General features: G+C 42.6%; 1 protein-coding gene across 5 annotated transcripts in view; it reads left to right on the top strand.

Annotated features, from left to right (window-relative positions):
* The window catches only part of arid1b (AT-rich interactive domain 1B), a 216,746-nt gene that overhangs the window by 173,839 nt on the left and 27,702 nt on the right, over positions 1–15,205 (top strand). For all 5 annotated transcript variants that reach the window (XM_078796185.1, XM_058089853.2, XM_058089846.2 and 2 more), the window contains 3 exons: positions 491–577; positions 3,929–4,057; positions 12,193–12,517. In XM_078796185.1, the coding sequence (XP_078652311.1) occupies positions 491–577; positions 3,929–4,057; positions 12,193–12,517 (541 nt within the window). The remainder of the gene's footprint in view (positions 1–490; positions 578–3,928; positions 4,058–12,192; positions 12,518–15,205) is intronic.

Here is a 15,205-nt window from a genome sequence, read left to right as displayed (position 1 = left end):
CACTAATTTGCAATTACTACATATATACATTGGTCTTGCATGCATTTAATTTGAGTTGAATAGCCAATGTGGTTCTGTTTTAAAATGTGAATCCAAAGATAAAAGGTTACATTTGCAAGTCTCTCTCCTTGCTGTGGGCCAAATCAATCCACTATGGTCCCTGTCTGCCATTGTCCTAATCAGACTCTAAACTTCTTATTGGAGTTCAATGGAACTAGTGCAGGCCAAAGACACGCACAAGCACATAATCAATGACTCTCAAATGGCTCTGCTTTCCTACAGGCGATTGTTCCCATGTTTTAATGCTTACACAAAGAGGTAGCAAAGGGTCAGAAGACTTGACATGTCCTCTGGAAGTACATTAACTGTTAGTGGATACACACAATGGGTGCTTTAACACTTATTCACACTGCAAAAGATGCTAAATCTTATATGTGGGTCTGTAGGCAATAGAGTACAGATTAGTCAGTGACACTTTGTCTTCCTACAGGCTCCACCTTGGCCGCACAGAGCTCTGGGAACGGATCGGATGGATCTCGTCCACCAATCACCCGCTCACCTATGGCTCAGGAGCGAGGTACGAATGTACAGTACTAAACATGTGCATGCATGCTTGGGATGATAATATGTCTTTGATTTTGGAGTAAAAAGATGCATTGTGTATATATTTTTGACTCATAGACTTATTTATTTCAAAATCCACTGAGAGAAACACTAAAAAAAAAAAAACTCGCTGTAGATTCTACAGTCATCCCTCGCCACTTTGCAGTTTGAATTCCGCTGCTTCACTTTTAGGCTCTAACTTTTTCACAATGTGTCCAGTCTTGGAAAACATAGAAAACACAGTGATGGTTAGAAGTGTTTTTGACATGATGCCCATGCGTTAATGTGCATCACACACACACACTCACACACGCACAATCTCTCATCCACACACACCCACTTTGCTCAAGTGCTTGGTTTGCCTCCCTTAAGAGGCTCTCGTCTCTTCATTTTGATAAATACGCTGAATGTCCCTTCCCACTTTCTCGCATGTATGCTTCGCCGGCTGCCTCCTGTCCGGCTGAGAGCTTCGTTCACTCCGCCAGGAAGAGAGAGAGCTTTTTGTGTGTTTGTGTGCGTACAGAGGGAGTGAACCAAGCAGAAATAGAGAAATCCTTGAATGTGCTATTTGCTTTTAGCGCTTTCTACACATTGTTCCTCTCCCCATCCATTTTCCAGGCAATTTAAAGTGCGGTATTACACACTGTGTTTTTTTTCCTCCTCCTCCTCCTCCTCCTCCTCATCCACTCCCAACATCCCCTCATCCTAATGGAAGCAAAACATTACAATAATGTCCTCGCTCCTTAAACCCAACACTCGCAGCCTAAGCACTTTCAGGCCCCAATCTCTGCTCTTTCCCTCCCACACACACTTTTTTTCCAAATGTCTTGGCCTCCATCTCTTTCCCACACACATGCATTTATTGGTCTCTGTCTCTGTTATCTACCCCAATACAGTCAGAGACGCAATATTAATGTGCACATTTGCAAACAGGCACGCTCACCAGCCACTGTATTAGGTACACTTGCCGCACAATCCAGTGGTCCAATAGAATTTTTCCTTACAAATATAATAAATATAATAACACTCCGTTTCAATAGCACAGTCAGACTGTGTATTAAATGTATTAAATAAACAGTTTGTTTATTATTATTCTTGTAGTTTACAGTAATGTACAACTTAGCTGCCGCTTACCCGTAATCCTGAACAAGAAGTGGTAGAACCTGAATCGGATTGAGGAAAGGAATATTCCACCCCTGTGAATCTGATTATATTATGTTCATTCGGATTGGAACGTTTCTTTCGGAATGAGGTGTAGACAAAGGTTAAATTCTTTCCGTTTGAGCAAATAAACCGAATGCAATTTGAATATTTGGGTCCATGTATACATGGTTACTGTTGCGGTTGTAGAGTACGATAATAAATACAACATAAAATAATACCACATGAAGTATCGACCAAACCCACTTATTATGACTTTCTGGCATATTCTTATATTGGATCCCAAAAATACACATACACTTACTTGCGCTACTTAAAAATCTCCAAATCACAAAGGCGTCACTCTGTGTACAAAGTGGATGGTTATCAAAGTTTACACCCTTGCAGTCCAAATCCATATACGCTGCGCGTGAAATACTGAAACCTCTAACACACACACTTTGTGTAGTTCAAGGGCCAACCACCGACCAGTCCCCGTTTGCGCTGCATCAGGAGACCTTTCTGTGGGTTTTAAAAAACGTACACGTGCCTTGAGAACACCGGGCCCAGACGCGGATCTCTCCAAATGTCAATTTGAATGGTGGAGGCGAGTTTTAGCCTGAGAGGCTTTGAGGCACCTTTTGACAGAAACGGCTTAGAATAATGAAGCAGCGCTGTTCAAATCAGTAGCTTATTCTGGACACGTGCAGCTTTTTCCCCTCATAGACACAACAATGTTTAAACTCATTCTCGAGGTCGAGCTTACACAGTTCACTAATTGTGACATTGGAAGTGTCTGAGTGTTTGATGCCTTTTTTCATTTTTCTATTAGCTGTTCCCGCTGGCTAATGCAGACGTTTTCAATAGATAGACTATGGTCTAGATCAAGACCCTGACGCCTGTCTTTGTTGAACGTGACCCTTTAGATTGTTGTGACAAGTGCTTGTCATTTAAAGGGACCGCCCCGCCTCTTCCTGCTTTGAATACACAGGGTTATGCGGGTGTGTGTGGTCTTAATAAAGAGAAAGTGAAAGAAAAAGTGGGTATTCTCATCACTCACTAACATAACTCTTACGGTTGCAGTGTAATTTGCTGCATTTAAGTATGCTCGGAAAGCCCAGAGAACACACTCAAAACGTGAATTCAACTTAAGTTACATGGTATCTTTGAACGCAGCACTTAATGACTCATAATAACTCAGTTAAAGTGTAATTGTGCAACTATTACAAATAACACTGTTAAGCAAATACATTTTCTGACATGTTTGATTGTAAATACACACAAATATATACAATTTATTTCATTTATCTTTCTAAAATATTGCAAAAATCTCACACATAGTGGCAAATAGTGATTAATCATGATTAATTAATCAGAAAAAAATATATGTGTGTGTCTGTGTGAGATGGTCTTTATGGTAGTTTCAACTGATCATTACAATGGAAAAACACTCAGGTACACAGTACACAGTACTGTGCTTGTGGGTTCTGTTCAAGGTTTCTTCCCTCGATGGAGTTTTTCCTTGCTTCCAGCTTATATGCGTTTTCAGTTGATTCTTGTTTCCATTTGTGACCTTCATGAGTAAAGTGCTATGAGATAACTGGTGTTGTTATTTGGTGCTATGTAAATAAATCAAATTGTATTGAATTAAACATGTGACACAAGTCAGCCAATTAAATCATTTATCCCGAGCATCTTTGCGGAACGAGTGGTTGTCAGGCAGTCAAGCGAAAGACACAAGTCCAAGGATGCAAGTTTTGGATAAATAAGTATTATCATGTTTTAAAACGGGCTGCACGGCAAACGAGTGGTTAGCACGCAGGCCTCACAGCTAGGAGACCCGAGTTCAATTCCGCCCTCGGCCATCTCTGTATGGAGTTTTACATGGGTGGGTTTTCTCCAGGGACTCCGGTTTCCTCCCACATTCCAAAAACATGCTAGGTTAATTGGCGACTCCAAATTGTCCATAGGTATGAATGTGAGTGTGAATGGTTGTTTGTCTATATGTGCCCTGTGATTGGCTGGCCACCAGTCCAGGGTGAGGATAAGCAGTAGAAAATGAATGAATATAATGAAAAATAATGTCAAAAATAATGATATAATTTTGGAAGGTCGACTGTGCTTCCATATGTTGTGATAACATATAAAATTCCACTCGTGAATTTGATCTCTGTGTGTGTTTCAGGGTTTATGTCAAATATGCAGAGGAACCAGGCTGGCTCTCAATTCCCTTTGTATCCCGGGATGGGGCCCTACTCCCAAGGTGGACCCCAAGGCCCTTACGGACCTCAAGGATCCCAGTATGGACACCCAGGTAAGAACTGAACCACACTAAGTCCCTGAAGCCATTTTAACTGCACACAATTTTCCTTTTAGAATTCTATAATTCTAAAAGTTCGGACTCTTTTCAGGTTTTCATGAGAAATATTTGTGTGTCAGTCAATCAGGTTGAGGTCCCAGTGGATTTTGGCCCCTGACGGGAACGTTTGGTTTTATATATAAATATTTTTTTGACAGTTAGCCCTTCGTTCACAGTCACTGTGGACCTTGGCATCAGTGTCACCGCTTTCAAAGAGAGCGTGCTCATGAGGAACATTAAATGATTCGTTTAAAACGACATATCCATCTTCTTTTGGTCTCCCGCTTGCACACACACATGCTCACACCCCGTCACACACTCGGCTTGTCTTGTATGGAGAATATTAAATTGGGACTTTCTGAGGGTGACCTCTTGGCCCTCTTCATGAGAAGATGATGAGGTAGCCCCCAGACTGACGATGATGATGTCATCGAGGTTTATCTACTGAATAATGATAGGCCTTGTCATCATCCATTTCTCCAGGGCTCCGTCAGTCAGCCCATGTCATCATGTGGCACATTTTGCATTTTAAAACGATTTAAACAGCTTTACAAAGTCGTGAAATCTAATAAATAATTTCAACTAAACGCAATTAGTTTAGTATTGATATACCTGACAAGTACTACAAGTATTTATAAAAAAAAAAAAGCAACAGTATGATGGGAAAGAGAGAAATTAGGAATTTTGTTATAAGTATTTATAAAGCACCATTCATACATTAATATGTTAAGGATATTAATGTAAAGATTAATGCTTTGTACAGGGTCAGGCAAAATGATCTGACGCATTTGTAGGTTAAATAAAAGGCAAATAAAGTAAAGAAACAAAAAAGTATTTTTAGTACATATAATGCCATTCTGTTTCATTATGTTTTAAAAATTAATTTTCAATGCAGATCCAGTTGCTCTGAAGTTGGTAACCCATAACGAGATGGTGTTTGGAGCTGGTACGGGATCATGTCTACCAAGATTGTTGTGTTCATTCATTCATTCATTTTCTACCGCTTTTCCTGTAGTCGCGGGGGTGCTGGAGCCTATCCCAGCCGTCTTTGGGCGAGAGGCGGGGTACACCCTGGACTGATCCCCAGCCAATCACAGGGCACATATAGACAAACAACCATTCACACTCACATTCATACCTATGGACAATTAACGTAGTCGCCAATTAATCTAGCATGTTTTTGGAATGTGGGAGGAAACCGGAGTACCCGGAGAAAACCCACGCATGCACGGGGAGAACATGCAAACTCCACACAGAGATGGCCGAGGGTGGAATTGAACCCTGGTCTCCTAGCTGTGAGGTCTGCGCGCTAACCACTCAACCGCTGTGTTGCAGTGACAAATTTGTTTTGATAAACGTTTCCACAATGATCATCAGTCCAATTCATGGCAGCAACTGAAAAAGAAACGAAAAACAATGGCATTATAAAGAAACAAAGCAAAATGGCATTATATGAAAAATCTTTACTTTATTTGCCTTTTATTTAACCTGCAAATATGTCAGATCATTTTGCCTGACTCTGACAAATAAAGGCCCTCTTTGAATAAAGAAAAATAAGTCACTAAAGTCCAATTCAAGGGATTATGATAAATACCCTTCGCTTGTCTTTTTATGGACCAATCATCATTGTACAGAATTACAGAATACAAACTATTCAAGCATCCTCAGGAGTATGACTAAGGCTTCCAGGACTTAGCCAAGACCCAAATCATGGTATCGAGCAGGGTGGACAGCTGTTGGTGATTTTTCTTTCTATGTGACAGACCCCATCTGCTTCTCTTCCCTCTCCCCAGTGCACTGACAAATTAGCAAGCCATTAGCCAACACAGAAAGGCTCTCCAAGTTCCTGAACTCTGTTCTTTGTTTTTCTTGGCCTGCCCGCCTGCATGTGTCAGGAGAGCCCAATCATTGGCCTGTGTGTGTTGTGTAACAGAACGTTTATAGCAACGATACCTGCTACGCACATCCGCACAGACAGCTCATACTTCACCAGGGAATATTTAATGCTCTGGAATTGTGGTGTTGGATGATTTTAAGGTACTGTTCTATTTTATTGAGTTTGTTTGGCTCATCGAGAAATCCCAACACAGCTCGTGTGTATGACGATATGTGCAAAAACTGGATACTTTGTTATCTATCATGCTCATTATGTTATCATTCTCTACTCCCAGCAGTTATCCAGTCGTGTGCATAGTCCACAGCCAGCACAAGCAGATAAGACAATGGAGGTGGCTGTCCTCCCATTATAGCAAAAACATTCAAAGTCTACCTCAGCTCTGCTCTCTCAACACTTCCTCCACACAGCAACCCACCTCATCCCCGCATACGCTCCTCCAGGGGTTAAGGGCTTCACCTGTAATGACCATGCAGACAGCACTTTTAAACTGGACCTACGTCGTTATTCTTACCACACACACACACATAGAAAAAAAGACAAGTCATGACTCAAGCCAGGTCCTGAGAGAGGCAGTGGAGTTTTGGGGGAGAAAATTGTCAATGTGAGGTCCTCATCAGACCTCAGGTGCACCCCAACTCTTCTCTGGCATATAGACATCCTGCCAGGAAAGGTGCAATAAAGATGCTGAGGTTGCAAGGGCAGGATGTGCAAGCCTCAGGCAAAAAAAAAAAAGAAAGAGAAAATGCAGCAATTAGGGTACACGGCAATCTAGGACTGAGGCAAAAATAAAGTGTATCAACCTTAGATTTCTTGCATTGGTGGTTTTCATATCCATATTGCCATTTCATGAAATACATGTTTATATATTAATTCATTCATTTTCTACTGCTTATTTATACTGCTGGAGCCTATCCCAGCTGTCTACACCCTGGACTGGTCGCCAGCCAATCACAGGGCACATATAGACAAACAACCATTCACACTCACATTCATACCTATGGACAATTTGGAGTCGCCAATTAACCTAGCATGTTTTTGGAATGTGGGACGAAACCGGAGTACCCGGAGAAAACCCACGCATGCACGGGGAGAACATGCAAACTCCACACAGAGATGGCTGTGAGTGGAATTGAACTTGGGTCTCCTAGCTGTGAGGCCTGCGTGCTAACCACTTGTTCGCCGTGCAGGACCTTATCATCTTATTTGCTGACAGGATTATAGAAAAACACGCCATCAGAAAGCTGATGATGCCTTCAAGCTGCAATTCTGCTAATGGCCTATAGGGGCCAAAGTGAATGCATTATTAATGTTATAATGCACAGGATTAATCCCAGTGTGTCCCGCAGTTTAAAGAAACAGGAAGCGGTGCAGCTGGATTGCCTGTGAGATGTTGATACACATCACCGTTCAGTCCAGGCTGCACCATGTCTCTTGCCCGAACTCACCTGGGATAGGCTAGAGCTCACCCATGACCCAAATGAGTTCTGGTGATATAGAAAATGGAGGGATGAAGTTTAACTCATCCATACTAGAGAATGACAAGAACAAAGTTATCTGTATTTATTGTCGCTGTTAATGCAATGGAATATGCCGTACGGAATGTGTGTATGGTATGTTTTCCTGACTTCTTTATGCATTAGTCCAATTTGGAATCTTCGTATTAATTTCTATTGTCCAAGGTGGCAGCTGGCTTGCATAACAAGCAAAAAAGGACACATTTAGTTTGGACTGTATGTATTATTTTTCAGTATATTTCTATGGAAGAAGATGATGACTATTATTAAGAACTGGTGCGTAGTAGTCGTTCTTTGATGCCTGCGTCTCTGTTGCCTGCATGTAGGTCTGTGTGCATGAAAAAAAGAGCAGAGCCCTGGCCAACCTCTTCCTGTCATGGACAGGAAGTACAAAAGTATGTTCAGTGTAAAAGTGTAATTTTGCATGACCATTGTTCGGTTTGCCTTCTACCCTTCACAACTCAAGATGTTGCCACCGTCCGACATGCTGTGTGATAGTGCCGTTGTCCTTGGCGACATGCAGCCATGTACACTTATCTGCTTTCCAATCTGTATTGATGGAGCTCCCAAATCAGGAAAGTGCATGGTGCACCATCACACATTGCTCCATCATAGCCAGGGGGATGAGTGCCTCGCCTGTTAGACTGGTCCAGTCCATTCTGCTGAGGGAGCAGTAGACAGTAATCTGTTCAGTCACACTTCAGCTCTCCCGTGCGACTCCAGAGATTAAGACCAGCGCTGAATATAGTGTCCGCCCAATGCGTGACTGTGCGGGGAATTTCCATGTAATTGTGAACGAAGTTCCATGAGCGTTGCATCTTCTTCTTCTTCTTCTCCCCCTCCTTCATTCTATAAATACCACCAAGACTCCCCAAAGGCTGCAAGCATCCAAGAGGCAAACAGGAAGCTGAACAACGAAGCACTAGGACAGAAAAAAGGACAAATAAGAACATTCACATTCTCCTTGTCCTTTTTTTATCTTGTCAGTCTTTGATCAATCTCGAGCAGCAGTGAATCACTCAGCTGTACTTATGGTAATGTTCGCACACCCATAGGAACTAACAGAAGGAACGAGGAATGAACAGCAGCGGTGGTGTATCGTGGTTCATGAAGCAGATGGACAGTCGAAATAGACGTCACATACATTGGAACCTCAGTTATTGAACACCCGCTTTTGCGTATGATTCGTTTTTGCAGAATCGCATTTACATTGTTTGTTATGGGAAAATTTGGTTCATTTTTCATAGGATTCGGTTTTAAACGCACTCTGAGGAACTTGTGTACAATTTCATTATTGAACTCTCAGTAAGTGTGGTATCTGTCCTTGAAGACAAGCTCCAGGCGTAGCAGCAATCCTTCAAGATGTGAGTGATTCTTGTGAAGATAGAGCAAGACTAAGCAAAGCTTAGCAGTAACCCTGTCCAACAGCTACGCTGTCTTTCTTTTGTCTGCTGAGCCAACATAGTCCATGGCTGGAACAATTTAAAAGGTGCTACATCAGGGCAGCACTCACTTTAATGACATGACTTTTTTTTTTTTTTTGCTCCAAGATCTGGCTTCACGTCTCCTCTAAAAAGAGAAAACTTTTCAGACACTATAACTCACTTTTGAGGCTCGCCCACTAAAATAGGAAAAGATACAGATAGTCCAAGTGGGACCGTGTAATCTAAACAACTCTGTGGGAGGTGTCTTGAAACTTAAGTCTTTCTCAGAGGCCAAGAACCCCAAAGCGTCCACCCAGCCTATGGCGTCAAGCCATGACCTGGGGCTAAACAGCTGTCCGCAGACGGCTGTGAGAGATTCTTGACTGGGACCTTGTTCATCAAGCTGTCCACCCAAGCTGATAGGAAAGAGACTTCAGGGCGCAATTCCCAGAAATGTCTACAGTGTTGCAGCCAATTGCTTTTGGATAGAAATATGTCTCTTTTTTCTGCAAAGTCTACAGTATTATTGCTTTAGATTGGAAGATGGACCAAGATGGAAAACACAGCAACTTTGGGACATGAGCAGGAAAAGTAGTCCGTTGTAAAGACTATACTGTATGAATTCCTGCATTGTTTAGTAAGGTGGATCATTATAATTGATTGGTCTATCAGAATTTGGTAGGTTCTGTTGAATCGATAGTTGACTGAAGCAATTGATGCAAAATGGAGTGCACTATTTGGCCTCAGAGTCAGCACCAATAGGTTTGCTGTCTAAAGGAGGTCAGCTACAACGATGCTATGACATCTCCTTATGGCAGCATTATTCATTCATGCATTCATTTTCTACCGCTTATCCTCACGATAGCCAGCCAATCACAGGGCACATATAGACAAACATTCACATGCCAATGAGTAAGCGATTTCAATGACATAAACCCAAATAGAATCCTTTTGTCCACTAAAAAACTGTTCTTAAGATTGTCCATCTTTTGTGTCATCACCCTTCGTCTATCACTTATCCTTAGTAGGATCCCATGAGGAAGGAGTCTATCCCAGTTGACGACACCTTGGACTGGTCGCCAGCCAATCACAGGGAAAATATAGACAAACAACCATTCACACTCTATACGGAAACAAAAGCTCAGAACATTCAGAGAGAGGTTCTCCCATCCCATTACAGAACATTCAGAGAGAAATTCTCCCAGCAACATTACAGATGAATATTTGAAAAATGGATAATTTTCCACCATAGTCCATCAAGCAGGTGTAGCTCACCTTCCTTTCCTCCTTTTGCACCCCCATTAGCTTTGATAGGTTCAGCTCACCGACTCATTCAAAGCCTCCTCAAAAAATAATCTTCTTCTGCTTCACTCTTGTTTCCAATACCGGACTTTGTTACAATTTCTGGATAAATTCGACTACAGCTGCCGGCTTTGGCGCAGAGACCTTTATTTTGATTCAATATAAATCCTGTCTCAGAGGTTTGGACGGCAGACATTTTTCCCTTCCTCTTGCTCTCCTTGCCTGTTAGATTGCAGGCTTATGTCATGTAGAAAGAGAAGCTTTCCATTTTCAGAGTCATTTCCCCCCCTTGTGGAATATTGTCATTCAACTTTTCATTGTTGGAGGAGAAGCTTTCAGGTTTTAAAGGGACTTGATCCCTTTTTCCAGACATATTCTCAGAGGATTATGCGGTGAGGCCCTGCTAAAGCACCCATAATCAAATCAAAATAAATAGCCCCCATCATAAGGGTGGGTGCCACATTTGCAGGGGATTTGTCCTGGGGTGGATGATCATGGTGGAAATGGCCCAGCAGCTACAGAGTGACTTGTAATGTTCTGTGTGTGGGTGTGGGTGTGGGTGTGGGTGAGTGCGTACCGTACTGCCTGTGTTTTAGTGTGACTGGGTGTACGTACACATTGTCTTTGACAGCCTGGTGGTTTTCTGTCAGCTCTTATTGCAGCTGGTACTGGAGTGAGACTGTGCTGTTGGAGCCAAAATGGAGGGGTTTAAGTGCGCCTTAGGAAAGCCTCTGGCTTGGCAGGCATGCAGCACACCAGGGCCGCAAGAAAGCATTTACTGCAGATTAAAGCTCCACTCAAGTGTTTCACAAAGTCAGCCTTAAGCTTGGCAATTGTTCCCAGGGCAATTCGGCAACCTGCAGCTATGAAGAATGTCACCAGACCCACACCAGAATATGATTTTCCAGCCTCCCATGGCGGTTGTGATGGTCGTGAATCCGAATTAAGCTCCGGTCTTTGCATGTTTCATTCTTCACCTGGGCAAGGATTACTCGTTTGATAGATGATGGAGCTGTAAGTGTCAATGGTGGAGGTCATAGGGTGCCTGGGCAGTATGTGATAGATCCTCCATTTTGAGTAATAAAGTGATTCATTCTGCCGTTTTATACCATTTAATTTGCGTTTTATATCATTTGATTTAACAGGTTGTTTTTGCAGCTGCACAGCGATCGAGTGGTTAGCTAGGAGCTAGGAGACCGTGGTTCGATCCCACCCTCGGCCTGTCTCTGTGTAGAGTTTGCATGTTCTCCCCGTGCATGCGTGTGTTTTCTCCGGGTACTCCGGTTTCCACATTCCAAAAACATGCTAGGTTAATTGGCGACTCCAAATTGTCCATAGGTATGAATGTGAGTGTGAATGGTTGTTTGTCTATATTTGCCCTGTGATTGGCTGGCGACCAGTCCAAGGTGTACCCCGCCTCTTGCCCGAAGACAGCTGGGATAGGCTCCAGCACCCCCGCGACACTCATGAGGCTAAGCGGTAGAAAATGAATGCATGAAAAGGTTGTTTTTGCAATATGTAACAGTAAAGAATACGCTATGTTCTCAATATTGGCTACACTCTCAATTGCTTAACTGTCCTGACCGTCATTTAAATCATCACTATAAATAAATTATGCAACCATCCTTCTCGGCCTGCACCCACACACACACACATTCAGGGCTGATGTCACGTTCACAGCTTCACATAGTGTCGGAAAGCACAAAACTCTTTAAAATTACACATAACTACCAGATCATACATTGTTTTTGCGCATGTTAAAGGATCCGTCCCTATGAAAGAGACAGTAATAACTCAGAAGCATAGTATTTTTTTTTTATTGCTTGTATTTAGTGTTTCTTGTCAGGCCAACTGGTGATAGTTTCAAAAACCACCACTCCTTGGACACATACCATTTGACAGTGTTTTATAGGCAACATTTCCATCCTAACTACTACACGCTATCTTCTTCAGGGAACTACCCTCGGCCCAACAGCTACATTGGGACTACAAGTACCAACTACAGTGGTCCTGGCCCAGGCATGACCAACAGTCTGGCCATGAACGCAAGCAGCCCCATGCACGGCCAAGGCCCTGGTCAACCCATCCCTGGAGGACGCAACAGTGGACCGGGCAATCACAACAGGGGATACCCCACTGTGGCACCCACCTCGCCCAGCATGCCTCAGCCAGCAGGACCGGGAATGGGTCCACCGTCTTCAGCTTCTTCTAACCGCAAGACCCAGGAGCCAGCACCAGTCGTCATGCAAGGATCAGCTAATGCAACAACACACAGCAGGTACTTTTAACTGAATGTACCATAATGACCCTAAAAATGTAAATTAATTTGACTTGAACTGAAATAGTTCTAGTTGCTGCATGGTTGATGAGTGGTGAGCTCGCAGGTTCGATTCCCCGCTCAGGCATCTCTGTGTGGAGTAGTTTGCATGTTCTCCCCGTGCGTGGGTTTTCTCCTGGTACTCCGGAGTGTGAATGGTTGTTTGTCTATATGTGCCCTGTGATTGGCTGGCGACCAGTCCAGGGTGTACCCCGCCTCTCGCCTCAAAACAGCTGGGATAGGCTCCAGCACCCCCGAGACCCTTGTGAGGATAAGCGGTAGAAAATGAATGAATATTTAATTGTGTAGTTTCTGTTTAAGTGCACAGCAGTATGGGGTACATGACTTCCAGTCAGATGTCTGTCGGGGCATGCGACTGAAATGTGTGCGAACCACTGCTGTACACCTAGTGTCATTTATTGCAGACAAAATGATGGCTTATATGAGGCTGCTCTATCGAGACATAAAAAAGAAGGAAAAGTAAACCACAGTTTTCACAGTGAAAACACCAGAGACTGAAAAGACACCAAGCACCTTCACACAATGGCAATGCACTTTGATGCCATAACACTATACGACTTTAGAAATATTATTGCGCCGTCAGGGTTTAATACATATCTAGTGTTTGCAGTGTTGGGGCTGCTGAGGGATGTGGTGTGGTGTGGCGGTGGAAACTTCTGTCGAACTGTCGAGCTGTCGAGGGAACTTGTGCAAAACATGGCCACCTTGAGAGGGAAATGTTGGGTATCTTTGTTTTCTCCTCTTGTTTGTAGGAAACAGCACATCAGGATAAGCTAACAATATAGACTGACATTTGTCAGGATTTATTATATTTTCTGATGGTGACCAGGGATGGTTACTGATACCATATTTGCACTGGTGCCAACATTAATGACCGAAGAACTAAGTCGCTATTGGTGCCTCATTTTGGTGCAAGATGAATGCAGATGTCCTTTTATAATTGTATTTGTACTATAGTAAATAACATTAAAATGTTAAAACATTTAAAAAGAAAAAAAAGACACATTGAGCTTCAACACATCAAACTCTCCAACGCCCTGTGCCCAGAGCTTGTTCCTATTGCTCTGTGTTTGATAAGTGCAAAACTTTCTTTATCTTGTAATGTGTACAAACTACAGTTAAAATGTAAATCTAAAAACTAATTGACATAAAAAGTTATGGGTTATTGGTAACTGCTTCGGTCCTGAGATGCAGGAACCTATTGGTATTGCCTTGAAAAAAAAATTATGCACTTGCTGAGTTTTTGTCACTTAAGCCCCGAAAATATGTTTTTCTATTTGTTGGCTGGAAAATGTTGTTGTTGTTTTAGGAATTACAAGGCTTAAATGTAAATGGAGCACCAAAGGGTCTTTTATTGATGAATGAGGCCCATTGAGGCCCATTCTTCATCATGTGGTAAAACCCTTGTAAGAACTGTTGAATTTGGGCCATTGTCCTTCAGAATAACAAGTCAACACAAAGCGTTTGCAAGACACACAAACACACTGACTGAGTTTCCATAGTGTGTGCCGTGTGTTGAGCCAGTGTTCTCAGTGCACAGCAAATCTTTGCAGCACACAAAATAAAATCCAACCGGAAACTAAATAAAATATATTTTATTCTGTACCATTTTGCAATGCAACTCTGTGACATATACAAATGACAAACATAACATAACTCATAACAGCAATAATCACTGCAGTGGTCACCTTTACAGTTCAACAAATACACAGGCGAGTTTACCAAGCCAAAAAAATAAAATAAATAAAATAAAATAAAAAAAAAAATTAAAAAACAATATTTTAAAAATCCAAAAATTGGTACAACTTTAATGATGAAAATGGTAATATTAATGATGAGTCTGGCCTCTCTGACTTTATCTCCAAGGCCTCTAACATGTAATGTCCCTCTGATGGACTCGTTCCTGATCCTATCCATCCTGGTCACTCCCACTGAGAACCTGAGCATCCTGTATTTTCCTCCTGTCTCTAGACCAAACAACATGGTGTGTTGAGTGTCACCACTCAACACCAGTTTTGTATACCTTTCCCTTTGGTAAAAGTTGGACGAGCTGTTGTCAGGTTTTGGATATGTTGTGTGAAACCACAGTGTCCACGTCTGATTGCGCTCACAGAGGTCCAAGGAATGCTCAGGTCGTTTGTCCGTCTGCTCAGACGCTTCAAAAATGAGGGTGACATCTTACGTTCGTGTGAGCTTTGTTACCAAATATTGAATGCTATTTCTACGGCAGCGACGTTGTAGAATGAGCAGCTTTGCAACAGACATTAAAAAAGAAACTCTTGGGTCTGTGACAGCTGTCTTGCCGACACTGTTGTTCTTGTCGGCTGTCAATCATTCTGCCTGCTCGTGTTCTCTCCCCTCCCACCTGTTACTCTTTTTTTACCAACTCTCCCAACTGTATCGCCCTCTCCCTCTCTGCTCTGTTATCCTACCCCAGACTCTTTTATCTCACTCCGTCTTTCATCCTCCCAATTTGCTTTTTGTTCTCTGCTGTCTCCAGTGCTGCCTTGTTATGTTTTCCTCCCTCAGATCCCACTTTAAAATATCTGAGGGAGATCAGGAGAAAATTGGCCTGTGAAAACCTGCAGTTAAAGGCTCCAGTGCCCCGTTTGCTCTTCCGATCTCAGC

The sequence above is a fragment of the Doryrhamphus excisus genome, linkage group LG14 (genome assembly GCF_037039965.1).
Source record: "Doryrhamphus excisus strain RoL-2023G ecotype Guam linkage group LG14, RoL_Dexc_Guam_v1.1, whole genome shotgun sequence".
NCBI lineage: Eukaryota > Metazoa > Chordata > Actinopteri > Syngnathiformes > Syngnathidae > Doryrhamphus > Doryrhamphus excisus.
Note: the sequence above shows the minus strand (reverse complement) of the source record. Positions and strands in the feature narration are given on the sequence as shown.